The 22253-nt window shown below is 53.6% G+C and overlaps 1 protein-coding gene across 1 annotated transcript in view; it reads left to right on the top strand.

Moving 5' to 3' along the window:
• BPI (bactericidal permeability increasing protein) overlaps positions 1-15257 on the top strand; it is a 30086-nt gene extending 14829 nt beyond the window's left edge. The window contains exons 8-15 of the mRNA XM_045833047.1: positions 2623-2799; positions 3776-3835; positions 5544-5711; positions 6759-6826; positions 9068-9110; positions 12094-12157; positions 13152-13228; positions 14862-15257. Of these exons, the coding sequence (XP_045689003.1) occupies positions 2623-2799; positions 3776-3835; positions 5544-5711; positions 6759-6826; positions 9068-9110; positions 12094-12157; positions 13152-13228; positions 14862-14900 (696 nt within the window). The 3' untranslated portion in view covers positions 14901-15257. The remainder of the gene's footprint in view (positions 1-2622; positions 2800-3775; positions 3836-5543; positions 5712-6758; positions 6827-9067; positions 9111-12093; positions 12158-13151; positions 13229-14861) is intronic.
• The last annotated feature ends 6996 nt before the right edge of the window (positions 15258-22253 follow it).

Raw genomic sequence — 22253 nt, 5'->3', positions numbered from 1 at the left:
CTCCGCATCTTCTCCCGCTCCAGCCACACTGGCCTCCCTGTCATTCCTGAAACGCACTCTGACCTCTGCCTGCTTCCACCCCAGGGCCTTTGCACTTGCCGCTCCTTCTGCCCAGGAGGCTCTCATCCAGATGTCCACATCAGCCCTACCTTCCTTCCTTCAGGTCTTTACTCAATACCCTCCCTCCCTGGAGGTGCCTTCTCAGACCCCTGTCACTGAAATAGCCCCCTCCTCTCGCCCCACATCTTGCTTTATTTTTCTCAGCAGCATTTATTACTAACATGCACACACAGGAGAGTCACTCACTTGGATGAAAGGGAAGGGGCTGTGACTGCTTTGTTCTTTGCTGCATGTGTAGCACCCAGAACTGCACTTGGCATACAGTAGGTGTTCAGTAGGTGTGTATCGGATGGGTGGGTGGGTGGAACTGCATTTCACGCTGCTTCCCCCTCACTCACCGCCCTCTAGCCAGACACGCTGGCCCGCGCCTCCTGCACACACCAGGTTTGTTCCGTCCTCAGGGACGCGGTCCTGCCAGGGCCTCTGCCTGAACTCTCCTCCCTCCCACGCCCTCCCCTCCCCACCGGCTGCTTCTCATAGTCTGTGTAGGTCCGTGTGGGGCGCTGCCCCCAGAGCAGCCTCCCCTGACCCCCCAGCTGCGGTAGGTCCCACTCCCTCCCCCAACAGCCAGCCATCGGTGTGTTTGTTCACTGTTTTCTTGTTTGTTCTAAAAGACATTTGATGTAAAAAAGATTTGGAAACTACATCGGAGAGAGAAATAAATAAATAGGAAGAAAGGGAGGGAGGGAGGGAGGAAGAGAGAGAGAGAGAGATATTACCCAAATATTACAACTCAGATATGCACTATTGACACACAATAGTGTTGTCGTTTTCAACACTCCAACCCTTGTCGACACCAAGAGACAAACATACACAAACACCCACAAAAGATGCAGCAACAAGCACACAACAGAACCACCTGTACAGACATAAAAATAAATACGCACAGTCTTACATGAGTCACACTGGACCTACCATTTTACAACTTTTGGAAAACAGAACAATGTAATGTGAGCCTCTCTCCATGACGTCCTCCTTTACACGGCCCTTTTACTGGCTGTTGGGACCTTCAGGGCTCAGCTTGTGGTAAGCCCAGTGCCCCCTCCTGGGACATTCGCGCTCTTCCCAGTTTTCCCACAAATGTAACCAGAGCCGCAGCAAACATTTTTGTAGCTGGATCCCTGCACATCGCTGGATATTTCCTGGAAATGAAGTTGCTGGACCAAATAGCATACTTTTAAAAAAATCTAAGTAATACACTAGCATAAAGGATTTAGAGGGTGCATAATTGTCCCTAGTGAATGAGGGATGCCAAGGCACTGTTTATGAGCCCCCAAGCACCCCCTACAGGCTCCTGCTGGGAGGTGATGCCTGTCAGTTCCCAGGGGTGGGGGTGTTGCCTCCCAGTGTGCTGGTTCCACACTTTTGAAGTCGCCTTCCTTAAAACCCGTGAGGTGTTCCTGATGACCTGTCTCCCTGAATGGATCCAGGCTGGGCTTCTACTTGACTTTGTCACCTAACCAGCTGCATGTCTCAGAGATGAGCCCTCACCGGTGCACAGGTCCATCTCACTATTTCTGAGAGTCACGTGGCAACCTCTAATCTCTAATGCGGGGGTCATGGCTGTTGATTTTCAATGACGACTTGATTCAACAGTACAGAGACTGTTATACCTTCTCACGTACCCACCACCCAAATTTAAGAAACGTTACCATTTTGTCGTATTTGCCTTTGATTTTTTTTTATTAAACATTGTAGAGATAAATAGCTCAGCCCCCCAGGGTCCCCTCTCCAAACCACCAGCCCCACCCCCTGAGGTCATGACACTGGTGACATGGGTGTGTTCCTCCTGCCTGTGTCTCTATACTTTTACTCTGTGTCAGTAATTCTTACACAGTAGGTTTCACAGGCCTTTACATTTTCCATAAATAGTATCTTACCATATGTATCCATCTACAATTGGCTTCTTTATAACTCAACGCTATTATTTTTTTAACTAAGTAAATTATCTGCTTTTGTGGTGTGCTGCTAAATTGCTTTTTAGAAACATAGAAACGTGTATTCTCCAGCACATGTGTGAACACTTCCACCAAAACCTGGACAGTGCGGGTCTAAAATCCAAACATGCTCACAACCGTTCGCCCCCCTGTTTTAGATGACTGCTAATTTCATGGATGGAAACGCCAAACAAACAGAACCCGGTGTTCTTTAGAGTTCCGGTGCTTCCCAGCAAGGCTGAGGCAGGGCCAGCCAGATGGTTGGGCGTGGCCTGCTGGACCCTGGGTGCCCAGTTCCATTCCCGGCTCTGCCACTTACCCAAGTGACCTGGGGCAAGTCACTTCACCTCCCTGCTCCTCGGGGTCCCTCCTGTACGACGAGCATGACCACACCTACCTCACAGGGTCTGCAGACCCCAGTACCCAGGAGAGTTCGATGCTAGTGTTGGTTTCTGGCCACGACTTCCTCCTCTGGGGGCCCTCAGCCCACATTCTCCTGGAATGCGCACGTCAAATTATAATTCCTAGGGGATGCCCAGGCTCACTCTGTTGCCTCCACCCCCAGGGGGAGTTTTTCAGCCTGGCCCACCGCAGCCCCCCTCCCTTCACCCCACCGGCGCTGGCCTTCCCCACTGACCACGACCACATGGTGTACCTGGGCATCTCGGACTACTTCTTCAACACGGCCGGGCTCGTGTACCAGCAGGCCGGAGTCCTGAACCTGACCCTCAAGGACGACATGGTAAGTCCGGGCTGGGGGTGGATGTGGGAAGAGCAGCAGACGGTCTGGATTTGAGTCGGTTCACGCTGGGGAGATCAAGGTCTAGGCCCTAGAGCCAGCCAGACCCGAGTGCGCATATTAGTCCCCTCTTTTGCAGCTGCGTCACCTCCAGCCCGTCACTCAACTTCTCAGAATCTCAGTTTCCTCGTCTGTAGAACGCCAATAACTACATCTACCTGCAGAGGGGGTGCAGAGGAGTAAAGGGGGCACAAATGCACGAGAAGCACTCAGCAGAGGCCCAGCATGTGGGGGCTACTGGATGAGTGTTCCCAGGTCACAGGCAGCACTGACAGAGCAGTTGCCTTACGTCAGGCTCTGTAGCCCAGTCTGAGTGTCATGCCTCCATCATTGCCATGTCATCCTCCTTGTCTCTGTGCGCTCGTGGCTGCGTCCTGCTCTAGAACTCCATTTACCCATCCAACGCCACTCCTGGGAGAGATGCCACATGCTCCCACTCTGCAGAGGTACCCCCGGGAGGCTGAGCCCCCCACTTGCCCCCTGTGGAAATAGACAAAGACTGCCCGAATAAGAACTCTTCTGGGCCAGGGGGTCAGCCACCATCACTTGCACTTGGCAAAGACTCAGAGACAGGCAAGGGGGTGGGAGGCTTCCTAGGCCTTCAGGTGTGCGCTTAGGGAGGTGGTCGCATGGCAACACTGGGTGGGGGTTAATAAAAGCCAGGCATCTGATATGATTCGCTTAAGGGCATATTTGACTTTTTCGTGGTGCAAAAAAAAAATTGGGAAGCTGGCAGTCACTGGGTGCGTCCTCACCACTCTGGGGTGGTTGCTGCAGAAGTGGCGGGCCAGTGTCCCATTGTCATATGTGGTCTGGCCGTTGTCTGTTTGTGTATTCAGCCTCTCACCCCTCGTGCAGAAGGTGCCCCCCTCCAACCTATAACACAACCCCGCAAAATCTTTTTCTTCTCTTGCTACAGATTCCAAAGGAATCCAAATTCCGACTGACAACCAAATACCTTGGAACCCTCATACCCAAGGTGAGAAAAGGCCTGCCCCCCATCACCAGCTCATGAGGGGGCCTTGGGGTGCTGGGAGGACAGGGGTCTGCTCAGGGGCCAGGTTCAGAGGCAGCCCAGCCTGGGAGCGTGGCCGTGGCTTTGCACAGCCCACTCCCAGACAGAGAAAGGCAGGCAGGTGGGTGCGGGGCTCGTCCCTTCCACACGTGTTCAGTGTCCACCATGTACCGAGGACCGTGTGCTGGACACCCAGCACAACAGACCGTAGCCCTGCCCTCCTGGGGCCCCAGTCCGGTGGAGAGAGAAAATTATCATTCAGGCACCCAAAACAATAAAAAACCGTGAAAAGGGAAGCCGACAGGTTGATGAGGTCTTGTCAGACCAGGTGGCCAAGGGAAGCCTCCATCCGCCCTAACCAAATGCCACAGACTGAGTGGCTTAAACATCAGAGACGGACCCCTCACAGTCCCGGTCCAAGATCACGGTGGCTGCAGATTCGGGTGAAGGCTTGCTCCCTGGCTGGCAGACAGTTGCCTTCTTGCTGCGCGCTCAGGTGGCCTCCCTGGGGGCACACGTGGAGAGTGCGAGCTCGCTGGTGTGTCCTCTTCCCAGAACACTGACCCTGTGGGACCAGGGCCCCGCCCTTACAGCCTCATTCAATCTAATGGCTTCCTTAGGGCCCTCTCTCCGCAGACAGCCTCACTGGGCAGTTAGGACTTCCATGTATGAACTTGGGGGAGGCGGGTGGACACAAACATTCAGCCCTTAGCCACCTCCTCAGTGGTGAAAATTTTGTACAGGAGGTACGGGTGCAGAGGAAGTGTGACGGATTAGGTGGCCGGGGCAACTGTCTTGAAGCTTATTTTGCATAATGATCACATTATTTTTTTAAGATTTTATTTATTTATTTTTAGAGAGGGGAGGGAGAAAGAGAGAGAAAGAGAAACATCAATGTGCGGTTGCTAGGGGCCGTGGCCTGCAACCCAGGTATGTGCCCTGACTGGGAACCGAACCGGCGATCCTTTGGTTCGCAGCCCGTGCTCAATCCACCGAGCCACACCAGCCATGTCACGATCACATTATTTTTACTCAGACTATGAGTTTACCTGGGGGAGGATTGGAGGCCAGCAGAGGTGGGGTGTCCCCCAGGCCCTCCTCATTCCCCCTTGGAGCCCCACTGCTCTCCAAGGTGACATTTGAACTGAGACTCCGGGGAAGAGGAAAGGCCAAGCTGGGAAAGAATGGAGGACAAGCATTCATGGAGAGGGAACAGAGAGTGCAAAGGGCCTTGGGAACAGCAGGTTGTATTCGTGGAGCAGGAGCCCCGTGTGGCCGGCACTGCGGGTGTACAGAGTGAGGCTGGCAGCTGCCCGGTCATGCAGCCTTTACTATTTAGTCCAAATGCCATGCAGAGCCCTGGCCGGTGTGGCTCAGTTGGTTGGAGTGTCATCTTGTAGCCAAAAGGTGGGGGTTCAATTCCCTGTCAGGTCGCATACCTAGGTTTCAGGTTCAATGCCCCCTCCAGTCACGTACAGGAGGCAATCGGTCAAAGCTTCTCTCTAAACGCAATGAAAAAATGTTCTCGGGTGAGGATAAAATAAATACATACATTTTAAAAAATGCAATGGGAAGACATGGGAGGTGTTTATGCAGGGGCCAGGACAAGACAGGACTTAGACAGGTCGAAATAAAACCGCCCCTTTTGCTGGTTGCCCCGCCGGGGCCGCAGGTGGCCAGGATGTTCCCCAACATGACCGTGCAGCTCCTCGTCCGGGTCTCCTCTCCGCCGCGCCTCGAGGTGTCCCCCGCTGGCCTTGCCCTCACCCCGGCCCTGGAGGCCCAGGCCTTCGCCGTCCTCCCGAACTCCTCCTTGGCCCCCCTCTTCCTGCTCGGCATGGTAAGCTATTCGGGGTGCGGGCAGAGGGGGCCGGTGTGAGCCCTGCCCGGATCCAAACCCGGACGGTGCGACTGCAGGGCCTGAGACCAGAGCCACGGCCCCAGCTGCTCTGGGCTCCGACGGGCCTTCGCTCCTGCGGTCGTTCATCCCGCCGTGGGCTGGAAACACGTGTGCTGTTTCTGGTTCGTTCACCCGTATCTTCGGTCATTCGATTGCACGTTTGTGTATGTTCACTCATTTATTCATTCGCTTATTCACTAGCTTGCTAGCCTGAGATAGGTCATACCTTCTCTGGTTCGTACATGCGTTATTATTCATCTACTTATACCTTTGCTCAACTGACCATCTGCTCTGTGCACTTGTTCATTCCCTCATTATTCATCCACACATTTCATTGCTTATCCCTTCATTCGTGTGGTTAATCCTTCATTTGTTCAAGTTTTCATTCCGTTGTTGATTTGCGCATTCATTCGCCTTATCACGGTGTCGCTCCGTGAACATTTGGTGGCACCCACTCAGCCCCTGGGAGCCAAGGCCAGACTTTCTCTCCACCAGGAGGCGCTCACAGCCTCAGGCAGCAGGTCTGCCCTGTCTCAAGTGGAGACCCACCTCCCCGGCTTTGCAGATGAAATGGTTCTGACAGGATTGCCCAAGGTCGCAGACGGCAGACAGGGAGGCTGAAGTGGGAACCTCGGCTTCCTGACTCACTCACTGAGTGTCTGGGGAGTACATAAATGCCTGAACGGCTGTGGGAGCAGGGCACGACTCCAGCCCTGCGGCCTGGCCCTCGCAAGCAGCCTGGGAACTCTGCTGGGCCTTCGAGGGCCAGGGACAGAATGGTCCTTGGTCGACAGTCCATGACTCATCAATAAACAGGAAGCAATAGGAAGATCGCTCACCCCCATCCTCGGCCTTGGCCTCTGTGGGTCTGACCCGCAGTGTGGGCTGCTCTGCCGGCTCTCCGAGGCTGACCCTCCCTGCCTCGGGGGCCGTGCAGAGCCCTGGGCCCTGTGTCCGGACTTCACCTCCCTGGATGTTGCTTTGCAGAGCACGAACATGTCTGTGGAGGTCGGCGCCAAGTCCGACAGGCTTGTGGGACAGCTCGGCTTGGACAAGTAAGTGACCCTGCAGGGGAGGGTCAGGGAGCTGCCCATCCATTCGTGGTGTCCATGAGCTAGCGTTGACCTTACGACATGCCCAGCACTGTGTCATTGCTGCCCCGATCACCCATCACACCGAAGCTTCAGCGTGCAGAGGACTCAATGTCCCCATTTTGCCAATAATAGAATTCATACTCAGAGAGGAAGTGACTTGCCCAAGGCCACACATCATGGGGTAACCAGCCACCTCAGTTGGCCTGGCGTGTCCCAGTTCCAGCCTTGAGAGTCTTGAGTCCCAGGCCACCCCTCTGTCATGCAGCAGCTCATGGCTGGGCGGCACCCACTGACCCCACTGCACACTGGACCATAGCGGCCCCCAGCCACCCCATGTCCCCGGCCTTCCTCGGCACTTGGAAAACCCACTCTGCTTTCCTCATCCCCATCCTTGGGAGCTTGTCAGGCTTCCCCTGCTGGGAGACTCTGGGATCCACGTGCCCGGGTTCGAGTCCTGGCAGAGGAGGTTGTTAGGCGTGTGTTCTCTGATGTTGAGGCTGCCTGCATTTAAAGAGCAGCTTGCTGGGGGGCAAGCAACAAACTCTCCAGACTCCAGTGTCCCTGGATGTAACATAAGCCCAGTCATTGTACTTGGCCAATGGCATGGTCATGAGGACGAAAGGAGGTGTGAATCCGTGTTGAAGTGTTTGGAACACTTCAAGGGGCAACATAAGTGTTCAGTACGCAAGAGGGAAAGATGGAGGCAGAAAAAGAGAAATGCGAAAACCGGGGGAGGGACAGAGAAAAAGACAGAGAGACCCTCAGAGACGCACAAAGGGAAGGAGGAAAGGGAGAAACATGGAGAGAGACAGAGGAGAGCAAGAGACAGACAGACAGACAGGAAGCAGGGGAGACACGTTAGGAGGGAGCGTGTCGGAGAAAGACAGACACAAAGGGAGGGAAGGGGGAGGCGTGGAGAGGCGCCGCACACAGAGAAAGAAAGGGCGGCACCGGGACAGAGCGGATGCAGCGGCCCCCACAGCCGGCCTGGCTCCTACCCCTTAATCACATTCACGCTGTTTCGTGTGAGTCTTGACCCACATTCCTGCATGTCCGCCTTCTCCCTGGCGCAGAGCTGTCCTCCTTAACCTTGAGATTGGCCCCTGAGGCTTCCACGCTGCTCATTTCTTGTGGCTTCCGTTTGACAAGTGTTACTGCCTCGGAAACATGTGGATTTAATTTTCCTGGAAACACCCATGGGCCTCTCAAGTAGACGAGGCGGCAGGGTGATGGCTGAGCACAGACTTTCTGAAACATGCAGGGCGGGTTGAGAATCCACAGGGCAGGGGCCTGGGGCTGCTCCCTTTCGGTGAGCGAGAGGCAGTTTTCAAGCTTTGTAGGGTACTGGAGACAGAGAGAGAGGGAAGAAGAGAGAAAGCTTTGGCATCAGGGCCGGCACCAGGGCATCGAGCTGACTTATTAGAAATCTTACTTTGCTAATTGTCAGCTGTGTGGCCTTAGGCAGGTTGTTTGGCCTCTCTGAGTATCAGGTTTCTCATCTGTTGTCTGTTACACGGGAGTGTGATGGCCTCTCAGAGTTACAGGAATTCAGTGGGACAAAGTACAATAGTCAACATCGTGAATGATAGGGGCCCAATAAACAGCTGTTTATTTCCCCGTTTCTCTGAGATCACATTTAAAATGCCTTAAAGGCTGTAAAGAAGGGATAGTTTATTGGCTCAGGTCATTGAAAAGTCCAAGGGTTTCAGGCAAGTGTGGATCCAGGTGCTTAAAGGAGGTCCTTGGGATGCTGACTCTCTTCATCTCTTGGCTCTGCTATCCCCTGTGCTGGCTGAATTTTCTGGAAGCCTGTCCCAAATAATGACAAACGTGGTCACCAGCAGCTCCCTAATTTTTCTGGAGAAAAAAGGAACACTTTATTCCCAATATCTCCAGCGGAAGTCCTGAGACCAACTCCCATTGGCTCAGCATGAATCGCAGGTCTATTCCTGAAGCAATCCCTGTGGCAAGGGAGGCGGAGTCTGCCCTTTGGCCAGCCCACCCCCAGGCTGGGTACTAAAGATGTAGAGAGTGGGTGATTTCCCCAAAGGAAAAAGCAGGGACTGTGACCAGAGGAAGGGGGATGAATGCTGGGTGGGGAACCAGGCAGCAGTCCCCAAAGTGGGCCCTTTTACCCCAGTAACTGAATCCTCGTACGAGTCAAGCAAATGGGGCCTCAGCCTCCCCCTCTCCTTCCCACAGGCTGCTCCTGGAACTGAAGCACTCGGACATCGGCCCCTTCTCGGTGAGTCTGAGGCTGTTGTGGCTCCTTCCTTCCCTTTACTCTGAGATAACAGTCTCCAGGCCACTGGGCTCGTGGCATCCTTTCAGGAGGTCACTGGTTCATTTGCATACACTTTGCATGTACAGCAATGGTGGGAGGAGCTTTGTGGAAGAGAGACCTGAGCTGGAATCTCTGCTCCTTGCTTACTCGCTGTGGGTCTTGGGCAAGTGAGTCACTTCCCCTTTCAGAATGTCAGCCCTTCCCCACAAATCAGGCATAATCCTTCCCACTTGAGTTAAATGTGGCGAGGTTTAAATGGGATTAAATGTGCATGATCTGGTATGCAAAATCTGTTCAATAAGTGTTTGTTGAATGAGCAAGTGAACAACTTTATTGAGCACCTACTATGTGGCAGACAGTACTCCAGGTGTTGGTATATGCTCGTGAAGAAGAGAGGGAAGCAACCCCTTCTAGAGCCTTACAGCACAGTGGCAGACAGACAATAAGAAATCAAGGTTACTTTGGTTAAGATCAGTACTATGAAAAACAAATGAAAGTGGGGTAGACAGTGATGAGAAGGTTGAGAGTTAGACAGTGTGATCAGGGAGGGCCTCTCTGAGGAGGTGATATTTGGGTGGAGGGAGCCAGCAAGGGGAAGATCTGCCACAGGCAGAGGGAATAGCAGTGGGGCAGCGGCCCTGGGGCCGGCTCACCCCGGGCCTTTGGGGCTAGAGTAGACTGCGTGTGAAGGGCAGCGAGAAGCGATGGACTGTTTCATGCAGAGTGCCATGAGCTGACTTACACCTTCCTGAAAGATGCTCCTGGCTGGCGTTAGCAGGGTGGGTTCTGGGGGACAAGCTTAGACCATGCAAATCAGCGGGGAGGCAGGTGCGTTTGTCCATGTGAGAGAGGGTGGGGCTGCGACTAGGCCAGAAAGGAAGAGAAGGATGACAGATTGGGGACAGAGAGTACTTTGGAGGTAAGATCAGACACAAATGGTGAGAGATGTGAGGTGCAGGGCGAGGGGAAGGGCACAAAGGAATGACACCTAGATTTCTGGCTGGAGCAGCTGGGTGAAGGGCAAAGTCACTTACAAAGATGGAGAAGGGCAGGTGGGAGGGAGAGGAACAGGGGTCTCGCCAGCCCAGGGACGCGATTCCACTGCCCAGATTCACCGACCATCGTTAAGTAGACCCACCCCTGCCTCCCCCACCCAGGGAGGGCGCTGGTGGTGAGGTGCTCACAGAAGCGGCAGCTCCAATGCCCTTCAGCAGCCTCGCTGCAAGAGCATGGCCTGTGTGGCTTCCATTAGAAGCCACAGCACGCTGATTCTGCCCGCAGCGTCTAACCACATGGGGCCTGTTGTTGAACCCCTGGAGAACATTACCTTGGATCTCTGAAACGCCCCCAAGACCCTCACCAAGTGGGTACCTTGTAAACCACCCAACCCCCAAGTCAGACCATCCCAACGTACCCCCCCCCCAAATCTGATAGCGCTCTGCCAGCCATTTCCATCTGATGAGCCTGCATCAAACAGAAGGACCCAGAGCTACCTCGGTGTGTTCCCACGGATTTACCGGCACCAGGGCTCTGCCTGTGTGATGATGCAGTGGGTAACTAACTTCTGCTTCTGCAGAAAATAAAAATGTTAAGTTCCCAGATTCATGGAGAGAAGGGTACCACGTTTGATTAGCCCAGAGAATTGCAGCCTGGGAAAGGAAACTCAATTGTTCCAGAAACAAAAATGTACATATTTACAAGTTGTAAATGTCACCATGGCAGGCAGTTCTCTCGAGGATGCTACATTAGTGTTAAATTGTTTTTAGTATTGCAAAGGCAAGTATACATTCTAGAACAATCAGAACCCACAGGTTTAGGAAAGAAGGGAAATAAAAACCGTTTCCTAATTTCACCATTAGTTAATAATTTGGAGTACATCCTTTCTGACATTTTGCTGTGTACATTTAATAACAAAGTGGAATTCTGTGGTTTCTACAGCCGCTCTTCCTGACTCAGAAATATCCTGGATGTTTCTGTGATGATAATTCTATCCCTACAATGTCATTCGGAACAGTTGCGTAGGTTCCTGGCATCAAAGTGCCACCGTGTCTTCCAGACGCTTCCCCAAATGTGGACGTGTAGGTTGCTTAAAAACCATTTATTACAGTATAGTTGACATAAGATATGGTATTAGTGTTCAGGTGTAGAACATCGTGATCGGACATTTATGTACCTACCTTACAATGTGCTCACCACGCCAGGTGCACGAACCATCTGTCACCGTGGCAGAGTTATCACACTGTACTTGACCATGCCCCCCTTCACCAGCCTCACCCATCCCGCCATCCTTCTCCCCTCCGGCAGCCCCCAGTTCGTTCTCCGTGTCTGTGAGTCTGCGTTTGGTTTGTTTGTGAGTCCTGCTGTACTTACCTTCTCCTGTCTGACTTACTCACCCTCCAGCTCCATCCCTGTTGTCGCAAATGGCAGAATTTCATTCTTTTTTTTAATCGCTGAGTAATGTTCCATTGCTCTGGTTATACTCATCACCCTTTGAGCATCTTTGCATCTGCATCCTAGTCACTTCCTTAGAATGAATGCCTTAGAGGCGTGTTCGCAGCGCACCAGACATGCACGTTTTTAAGGCTTTGGGTGGACATTGCTGAGCAGCCCTGGGAAAGGTGGAGCCCGTGGGCCCTCTATCCCGCCGTGTCCGAGACCATGCATTTTCTCCTACAAAGGCTTTCACATTTGATGCTTCGCTGACCTTCCCCTGCCTTGCCCCTTACAGTCTAAAGCCTGCTTTACATCCAGAACCTTTAAACTAAAAGGGATCCCTTCTGTGACCTTGATCGGGCTGCAGAGTTTTTACATCACTGGGGCCCATTTCTCAGCAGTCCTCCAGCTGTGAGGTCGCCCTGCATGGGGCGGGGGTGGGGGAGGCTGATGCAGGGCCGCTGGCGCTTCCGCACCCTGACACGGGCCCCACCCTTCTCCTGATTTCCAGGTTGAACTTATACAGGCTGTCATGAACTATGTCATACCCACCGCCGTGCTTCCCATGGTCAACGGTAAGGAGCGTTGGAGAAACGACTGGTTTTCAGTCCTAGGGGAAGTGGTAGGGGCGATTCCCAGAGCCACCCCACACCTGGCCCCTGTTGCGCGGGCTGAGGGGAGGGCACCTCAAATGAACCTCAGGCGGCATCTGACCCGGAAAAGGAATGGAGAAAAGGAAACCCATGTGGGTGGAGCTCTCACTACCTGCCCTCCCCATCCTTAGGAGATGAGGAATCATTCGTATCTCCCGTTTTCATGGGAGGAGATCAGAGAAGTGAAATGATTTAAGGGAATCAGAGAAATGAGATGCCGGGTCACAGAGCAGGTGGGAGGTGGAGCTTGGGTTTGATCCCACCTCTGAGCCAGAGCCCGTGTGCTTAGTCCACATCGGGGAGGAAGGCCAGGGAAGCAGGGCCTCGGACAAGGGCTAGTGTGCTCATCCCCCGGGAGAGGCGCCAGGCAGTCCTGCCCCTAACCTTGGCATCGCCAGGGGCAGCGGTGCCCATGGAGGCCCATGCAACACGGGACAGAATATTTAACAATTGTAAATGAAGACCAGTTATTATACAGAGTATGACTTATCCTCCCCCCTGGGTACATGTAGCTTCAGGTGGCCCAGGAGACCAGGTTTGAATTTAGAGTTCTCCCGAGTTCTGGCCCCCACTACCGCCCGTCCCTGATTGTGGCCTAAACATTGAGGGGCTTCCTGCACACACGAGTAGATACCCCCAATCACATGTCCATGCGCTGTCCACACCCCTGCAAGCAGGGGCCCCTGCTGTCGTCACTCAGGCCTGGTGTCCTCTGGCAGTGCCGTCACCCTCAGGAGAGTGGTCTCGGCCAAGAGGCCTGCACTGGTCCTGGACTTGATCTTGGGTGAAGGAGTGGGAATGAGAGGGCCCCAGGTTTCTCTCCAGCCCAGGGAGGCCGCTCACCCCGCTCCCTGGGAACCCCCTGCCACACCCTCTCCCCTCTCCCCAACTGACCTTACCCGAACCTCCGTTGCAGAGAGGCTGCAGAAGGGCTTCCCTCTCCCGCTGCCCAGGCACATCCAGCTGCTCAACCTGGTGCTTCAGTCTTACCAGGTGAGTCCCCAAGGCCTCTCTTCACCCCGTCTCCCACCACAGCAGCAACCTGGTGCTGAAAAGCATTCTCTGTGCCAGCCCCATGCCAAGTACTTTCTGCCCTCATAGCAGCCCTGAAGGTGGGCACTCTTCATAAACAGAGAAGGAAGGCTAAGTAAGACTCAGAAATGCCACATGGCTATTAGATGAAGTCCAGCTCCAAAGCCAGGTCCCTGCTGTTCACTGTTGGCTGTATCATTCCCACCCAATGCTGGGTAACAATGGAACTGGAAGTCTCTGGGTGGCCACAGATCCTCTGCCATGAGGTGGCTGCATTTCCTTACTGAGATATCCGTTGGGTGCTTTCCTTTGCATCAGCCTCATTCCAAGGGCTGGAATGCATCTGCGGAGCAGGAAGCCTGGTCCGTGTCTGGAGAATTTAGATACCAGAATGGACCGCCTCCTCTTGCCTTTCTCCCAGACTGACGCCCTCTCCCTGTTTTCCAGCCGTCTCTCACTGGGGTCTTTACAGTCTCCTTTGCTGCTTCCTGCTTCCTCTTCCTTCCCAGGGGGTGTTCTCCAGGGTCCTGCCCAGGCCTCTGCCCTTCCCCCACTACAGGCCTTCCCTGGTCACTTCCATCAACTCAGGCTTAACAGCCACCTTCGCACCCGCCCAGGGACTCAGCCATGCTTCCAGTTTCTTCTGCACCCTGACTTGCGTGACTCCACCCCGAGGCCCCAGCAAGTCCCGACGAAGCTGATCACTGTGCAGCAAACCATCGCCTCCTGCTGCATCCCTTACCTCGGTCAATGGCTTTCCCAATAACTTCATAGCCCTCACGGGAAACCCACCCATCGCCCAGATTCCTCGCCCTCCCTCACTCCTGAGGTCCAATCAACCCCCAGTTTTTTAAAAAGATTTTATTTATGTATTTTTAGAGAGGGGAAGGGAGGGAGAAAGAGAGGGAGAGAAACATCTGTGTGTGGTTGCCTTTCACGTGCCCCCAACTGGAGACATGGCCTGGAACCAAGGCATGTGCTCTGACTGGGAATCGAACCGGTGACCCTTTGGTTTGTCAGGTCAGTGCTCAGTCCACTGAGCCACAACAGCCAGGGCTCAACACCCCCCTGACACTGCCCCCCCCACCATTTTTCAGACCAGGACACTATTGGGGCTAAAAGACTGTAGAAAAGCAGATGAGAGAGCAGAGGAAACACATCTCCTATGTTGCCCACCTTTTACCAACTTCATCTTTTAAAAAAATGATCCCATGGCACAATCTAATTTCTTCATGTATGAAAATTGTGAGTGACAGGCATGACGGAGCAAAGAGAAGTGGTTTTGCAGCCTTGGCGAGAACAAGGCCCCCCCTGAGCTGCCAGGGGGCCAGGAAGACAAACGAAGGCCTCCAGGGCCACCCGGGGGTCTCCACGTCTAAGGAGGGGGCAGCTGCCAAAGAAGCTGGACAGACTCACAGGCGTGGGGCTGGACAGACCCCAGAGGCCACACAGTAGCGTGCCCCCACTCCCTCCTGCCTTCCTGTCAGCAGAGCGGGGCCACTCTGCTCCCAAAGTCTCCTAACAGCCCAGCAGCCGCCCCCGCCCAACTTGGGGTGGGCTTCCTGCTGATGGCGACATTCCCATCTCTTCCCAGGATTTCCTGCTGTTCGGCGCGGACGTGCAGTACCACTGAAGTGGCCACGGGTGCTGGGGGCTGTCAGCAACCCCAGGAGGCAGAGGTCATCGACACCCACTTCTGACAGGCCCGCGGGGCTCAGGCCACCTTTCTCCCAGCGACACTCCCTACCTCTTGACCCCGAGACCCTTGCAGACTTCTCTGAACTCGGGTTCAGAAATGACCTAAATGCAGAGAGCCTTGTTCCTTGGGAAAGGGCGGTGTGTATGTCAGGGACGAGGTGCTTCTTGCAAAGGCTAAGCCTGCACCGACGTTTCCCTCAGGAATTGCATTTCGGTTGTAACCACAATGTTTCTCTTCGTGCTTCACACAAAAAGTCCGGGGTTTTAAAATGTAGAATTCTGTGTGATGGTACTGTTTCTTGTTTTATGTTCATTCATTCATTCACCGGCTGCACCCAGCATGGCTTATAGCACCATTGTACAGCACAGATATGTCACCTCTCTATTTCTCTAATTAGTCTCTTGAGCCCCCACATGACTCTGTTAGCAAAACTGCCATTGTTTTTCTTTGAAGACACCCCTCATTCTACACTGGCCAAGAGTCCCAAGGGAGTAGTAAGTCTTGTTTCCTGATGCCAAGTTTGCAGAGTGGATGTTGTTCCTGCTACGGCCGCGTGGTGGCGCTGTTGAACAGCTATCCTGCACAGCCCGTTTTCCCTGCCGGACACTGGGGCCTGCGGATGATAGTTCCTTCAATCTATGATCTCCTCCCCTGCCCAGCCATTGGGCCCAAAGCAGAACTGGGCCAGAGGACAGAGGCCATTGGAGTTTCAGTCAGTCGCATCCTCAGCTACAGTTAGCACCTCACCCATGGCTTTCCAGATTACCAGCACGGGCTGTCCGTGGACTTGGAGAGTTTCCTCCTGGGCTTTGGGACAGCTCCCACCGTGGGACATCAGGGGTGGCTGTCTCAGACCGTTAGATCCTAACAGCGCTTGATGAAGCGTCTCCTGGAAGTCCTCTCTGAGCTGTTGGCATTTGGTCTGAGGCCGGAAGGGCGAGGCAGGGTCTGAAGCAGTCAGTGGGGTGCGGGGCGACATGACCAGATTTAGCTTTAACATGTTTTGTTGTGACTTCTGACAGCACTGCAGGGCGAGAGGAAGGGGGTGGGCACGAATTAGGAATCTGTTGTTCAGACTTGATCCAGGCGGGCCGTAGTAAAAGTGGAGAATAAGAGCATGGATGGTGATGAAAACCAGATGAAAGGTATTTTTAAAGAAAACGGTACACATTGCTGCTAACAGCATCAGTTCTGTCACGTGGAAGTCGAGGCTCTGGGGCCACACCGGGAAGAGAGGGAAACTGGTCAAGCACAGCACATGAACAACCTCACTGAACCCCACAGCCCTCGCCTCCCCCGCCGTGGGAAGCGTTCGAGCCTGTGGATGGAGTCATGCTCCCTGCATCGCGCAGCTGGCAAATGGCAGCGCTGCCACCCCCCTCTCTGTCACCAGAGCCCGTGTCTTTCCACTCCCCCCGGCTGCGACAGTCTCGTCTGTTTGACGAGTGAGGTGTTCGAGGCGGAATTGCCGTGTTCGGTTGTGCAGGTTGCGCGCTGTAAAAGGTGTCGGGCTGAGGGAACTAAATCCTTTCTCTCATTTGCCCACTGTGAGGATGCATCTTTTTCTGCTCACCCAGCGGAGGCTCCTAAATGAGCAGAAAAGCAGCCAGTGGGGCAGGAAGGGAGGAGGGGAGGGAGTGGGAACACGACTCAGGGTGAGCAGGGGAGGCCACTGCCCATCTGCGTGTGCACAGGACCTCGCCGCAGGGGCTGGGGAGCAGAGCTGGCGAGTACAGGGACACAGCCCCACCTCCCCCTGCCCCCTCGTCTCCCACCATTCCCTTCGGACATCGCTGCCCACCCCCCTCTACTTTCCAAAACGTTCAGGCAGCCCCTGCCCCACTCGCTATAGAAAAAAAAAAAGCAATATTTCTTGAATTTAAGGACCGGAGAGTGGACCTCTCTGTAAGGGCTGAGAAATGGGCAGTTGTCCGGAGGTGTGAGGTGATGAGGGGCATTCCCCAAGACAAGCCGAGTTGCCTGCCAGGCTGCCTGCAGAACCACTGGGAGAGCGGCGTCCCCTCGGGCTGAGCTTTCCAGCTCCGCCTGGCCGCCGATGTGTGCCCGTTTCTTCGGGGGGTGTTGGAAGTCTCTAAAATTAGACCGTGGGGACAGTTGCGCAACTCTGTAAATATAGTAAAAACCACTGAACTGTACGCTTTAAATGGGTGAGTGTTATGGTATGTGAAATATATGTCGATAAAACTGTTAAAAAAAAAAACAAAAACAATCGCCTACTCCAGACTGCCTAAAAGCTCACCGTTTAATCAGCTTCCATTCTGGGTTAGGGATTGCCCCCGTGGGGTTCCTTCTGGAAATGGCGATGTTAAATATGATGGAGGGGTGGGTATCCTGGGAGGGGAGCTGAGGGGCGGGCCGTGCGGGAACTAACAAGCCCTGTGTTCAGCATTTCGCCACATCCCGTGAGTGGCCGTGAGTGGCCCTGCTCTGGGCCAGACTCTTCACATCTGTCATCTCATTTAATCCTCACTGCCTCTCTGCAAGTAGACAAGGGGTCCCCACTTTCTGGGTGAAGAGTCTGAGGTTTAGGGAGGTGATGGGGTGCCTGCCCAAGGTCACTCAGCTCAGTGTTCAGAGCCTGGCCCGGGCACATGCCTTAGTGGTTAAAAACATGGGCTGTGCTCCCAGACACTGTGGGTTCAAACCCCAGCTCTGCTACTTATCAGCTGTGTGACCTTGGGCAATAAACTCTCTGGGCTTTGATTTTTCCTGCCTGGGTCATCATAGTACCTGCCTCACAGGGTTGTGAGGAGAACCAGACACGTGTGGGATCTGCAGCCCTGACCTGAGTAGGGATCACGGTCAGCTCCAAACATCAGTAAAGCCAGTTCCCTCTCTGCTGTAAGGACTGCGTCTGGCTTGCCATGGTTGCATCCCCAATGCCTGGCAGACAGTAGGTGCTCAATAAATACTTATTTTAAAAATCACCAAGGATTTGAATTCACAGCTGAGTGGCTTGAGGCCACCGTGTCAACGATCCTCGAAGTGTGATCCAGGGCCACCTGCCTGGATGGGCCTGACCCCAAGAACCAGAGGCCCAGGACGGCCAGAAAGTCGGGTCCAGCACTGGGCTCGCTGCGTGCCTCGGGCCAGCCCCTCTCCCTGTCTAGATTCCCGTCTCTCCATCTGTAAAAGCAAGGGCCCTCTGGAATTCCTGGAACGAAATCCAATAAAGTGAACTCTGGCAAATATTGAGGAATCTTTTCTCGCTGAGAAATTTTCATTTTAACAGAAGCTCCTTAGGGTCCCCAAAGCTATCAAGACTCAGTGAAATGAGGCTACTGCTGGGATTTTAAATGCTGCTTATTGCAGAGGCCAAGGGGGTGGGGAGGAGGGGTGGGAGGGTTCCCAGGATTCTCAGGGTCTCCCTGGGGTGAGGGGCTGGGTAATTGACATTACTGTTTTCTTCTTCTGTAAATTCACATGCCATGTGTGTGTGTGTGTGTGTGTGTGTGTGTACTCGCACAAGTGTGCAGTTGACAGGGCCAGGAGGGGGGCTGTCATCAACATCAAACCCTCAAATTCAAAGTGCCCTAGAGGGACCCAATGAGAGCTGGCGTTCTCAGGAGCGTGGTCACCGTCAGGGGAAACTGCACCGGAAATAGAAGTGGACAGAGTTAGGGAATCGCTGAGCTTCCAGCGCACCTGGAGCTCATTTCGTCCTTTGTGCTCAAAGCACCGTGCAACAGCAACACCCCCCGGGAGTTCGTTAGAAATGCAGAGTCTTGGCCCCCAAAGGAACCTGGTGAATCAGAATTTGCATTTAAACAAGATCCCTGGTATATATTCACCACAATGACTTTATCCACTCATCCGCCGATGGACGCTTAGTCTGTTCCTGTATCTTTGATGCCGTGATGAACGGGAGGGTGCAGATATCTCTTCGGCATCCTGTTTTTGTTTCCGTTGGATAAATACCCAGAAGTGGAACTGCTGGATCGTATGGCGGTTCTGATTTCAGTTTTTAAAGGAGCCTCCACAGTGTTTTCCGAGGAGGCTGCACTGGTTTGTGTTCCCACTGGCAGTGCCCAAGGGCTCCCTCCCCCCAACACCCAGAAGCCGCGGCCTGTGTGCACCAGGGGCACCACCCAGCCACGAGGAAGAAGGAGGTCCTGCCCCTTGCAACAACCAGGTGAGAGTTGCGGGCATTGTGCTCAGTGAGACAAGTCAGAGAAGGACAACAACTGTGTGATCTCACCCACGTACGGAATTGTTACCAGAGGCAGGGGGCGGGGAACAGGAGAGAGGCTGTTCAAGGGGACGAACTGGGAACCAGCAGATGTGTTAAGTCCTGGGGATCTGATCTGCAGCAGAGAGATCAGAGACAACAGTACTGTGTTATAAACTTCAGACTTGCCAAGGGACTGGATGTTAGTTGTTCCCATCACAGGGAAAAAAATATAATTAAGTGATGGGACGGAGGTGTCTGCTAACGCTGCAGTGGTCGTGACATTACAACATATAAATACATCAAGTCAACACATTGTACGCCTTACACTGACAGGTCAGTTATATTTCAATTAAAATACATTTCAGTTCAATAACCAAGGTCCCTGGGGGGTTTGAGGAATGCGGTCCTGGTCTGCCCCGTGTCACACGGCCCGTGCGGAGAGGAACCCAGGCGAGGACCCAGGCCTCCTCGCTGCCGGTCCTTCCCCTCCTGTGGCTCTGTGTTGTGGCACCTGCTGCTCCCTCCTCTGCAAAACCTCCATGTGACCTTCAAGATCCAGCAGGATGTCACCTCTCCCCAGAGACTTCTTGGCGGCAGAGCATGGGTCACTGCACGTGGCTAGTTGTCTCGCAGTCCACTCACTGCGCCTGCACCAGACTTGCCGACGTGGAAAAGAATTCCAAGCTCTCCCCAAGAGGACGGCATTTGCTCTGAGAGATCGGTGTGCCACTCGTGCTGACCAGGGTCCAGGCAGGACACCAGAATCCAGCTCGGGTGGTTTTTAAGATTTAGGTGAAGAGACTGTTTGCCGGTGAGAGCTGGGAGGCAGGCTGAAGGAAACTGGGGAAGGGTGTCAAGGCCCCAGGAGTTCGAATCTCTGAACTTGAGTGAAAATAGAGGCAGGGTGCCCGAGCCCAGTGAGAGCTGGAAGCCGGTGAGTGGTGCAGGGGTGACACAGCCATAGAACTCTCTGAGTGCCTGTAGTGCTGCCCCTCGGCTGAGTCCAACTACAGATGGGGAAACTGAGTCACAGGGTGCCCAAGGGACCCTGTGGGCACGTCAGGATTCACATCCAGGCCATCAGGTCCCAGAGTCCACACCCTTAACCTCACACTGTTTCCTGCTCACATTCCTTTGCTCTGTGGACAATTATCTACGGTGTGCCCGCCACTCAAGTGTTCCAAGCACTGTGGTTTCCAAGACCCGGGTTTTCTGAATTGTTCTCAACCAACACTTTGTAGCCAGAATCAATAAACGTGGTTCTTTTGGAAGCAAGAACATTCCCACTGCTGTTGGCATTGGTGGGTGGGCGGCGGCGGCTTTGGCTTTCACGGAAGTGGATGGGCAGCCTGGAAGGAGAAAGGCCCGGGGCTCTGACCAGCACTCGGGTCACACAGCTGCCAGGAGCCTCTGCTGGGTCCCGGGTCACCAAGGGACCTTGAGCAGCGGTGAGCACCTATAGGGGTGGATGCCTGGCCCGCAGCCATGTGGCACACTAGCCAGGGCAGGTCTAAGGTCAAAAGTTTGCTGCCGTGGGAGTTCCCCACCCCTTACAAGTGGACCCCAGCCTGGGACATCCTCAAACTGCCTCCAGAAGAGTCACTTCTGTGTCCCTATGAGGTCCTCACTCTCCACACTGCCCTCCCCAACTCTCCAGGGCTGGAAGGGCCCATGGGAGTCACCAGCTCTGTCCTCCTTGCATTACAGAGGGAAATTGAGGCACAGGAGGAAACAAGACTTGCTAAGGGTCACACGGCCAGGCAGGGCTGAGCACACTGGTTTCCTGACTCCAAGCAAAGGACCGGCCCCCCTCTCGGCAGGCCGAGTCCAGGAAGTAGATGTCCCCAGGACGGTGGAGTCCTCTTAAGCCTGCCCTCTGGAGCACCGGGGCTGGTGAGGTGACAGACAGGACCTTGACAAATTTCAGCCCAGTGACAGTGGAGCAGAGAGGCGGCAGCTGTGGGCTTCCCCATGCTCAGCATGGGAAATTCCCTTCTGAGCCCCAAGTATGACCCGCTGGGAAGTAACTCTGTTACTTCCACAACATTCGATTTGTGGAGGCAGTCACAAAGACCTCTCCAGTTTTAAGAGGAAGGCTCCACCTTTTGATAGGAGGAATGTCAAAGTATTTTTGGACCTATTTTTAAAGGACTACAATTACAAAAAAGCAGAGAATGGTTAATGCTGTTTGGGGAAAATGCAGAGGGTTCTGGGACTTCAGACGGAGACCTTTCTCTAACCCAGGGAAACATGGGGGTGATCAGGGAAGGCTTCCTGGAGGTGGGGGTACAATAATGCTCCAAAGATACAGAGTTCTTGGGAACCCCTATGAATTTAGCACAATCCCTGCTACAAATTTTGTTTTTTCAAAATAAAATTTTACCATCTTTAATTACTGCAAACAAAACATCCCCAGAACCATACCCCCTCCCCCAAATACAAATTTTAAATACCAACAAACAAAAAGATTTTTAAAACAACTGTAACCCTGCCCAGTCAACCAGAGACAATTTCTCGTAACTCCTTGCTAAGAATTTTCCTGACTGGCAAGCACAGGAATGAAACAAAGGAATAGAACCTCAGGATATGGCACCACTAGAAACGGCCCCTTTGTGACCATCTGTTCATATCAGCGAATGTGTTGACTTCTGCAGCCTCGAGTTAAATGGCTGCACCATCGTTAATTTAGCCGGTGCTCTTTTTTGTCGGACGCTTGAGGTTGGGTCCCGCTCCTTCCTTGCCTATTTCACGTAGCACAACAATGGGCACCTTGATACAGTGGCATATTTGTACACTGGCTTAATTATGCAACGGCTGGGTCACCAGGCATGCAGGCGTTTAATGATTTGCCAAGTTACCTTCCGGGAAATTATACCACCAGCAAGATTGGAGAAAGCCTGTTTCCCCATGGCGGGGTGGGGATGGGGTGGTTCTTTTTTAAATAAACAGTGTCGAGTATCAAGATGAGAGAATTGGGATGGCGCCAGACTCCCAGCTCTGCTGTTTGCTGGGTGTGTGATCTCCAGCATGTGACGTGTCCCCTCTGAGCCTCAGTTTCCTAGTCTGTAAAACCAGGTCTTCCTAGCAATGAACTT

This window comes from Phyllostomus hastatus, unplaced genomic scaffold, assembly GCF_019186645.2.
Source record: "Phyllostomus hastatus isolate PE091 unplaced genomic scaffold, TTU_PhHast_1.1 phas_contig_17, whole genome shotgun sequence".
Lineage (NCBI taxonomy): Eukaryota > Metazoa > Chordata > Mammalia > Chiroptera > Phyllostomidae > Phyllostomus > Phyllostomus hastatus.
This window is presented reverse-complemented; position numbering and strand designations above follow the sequence as displayed.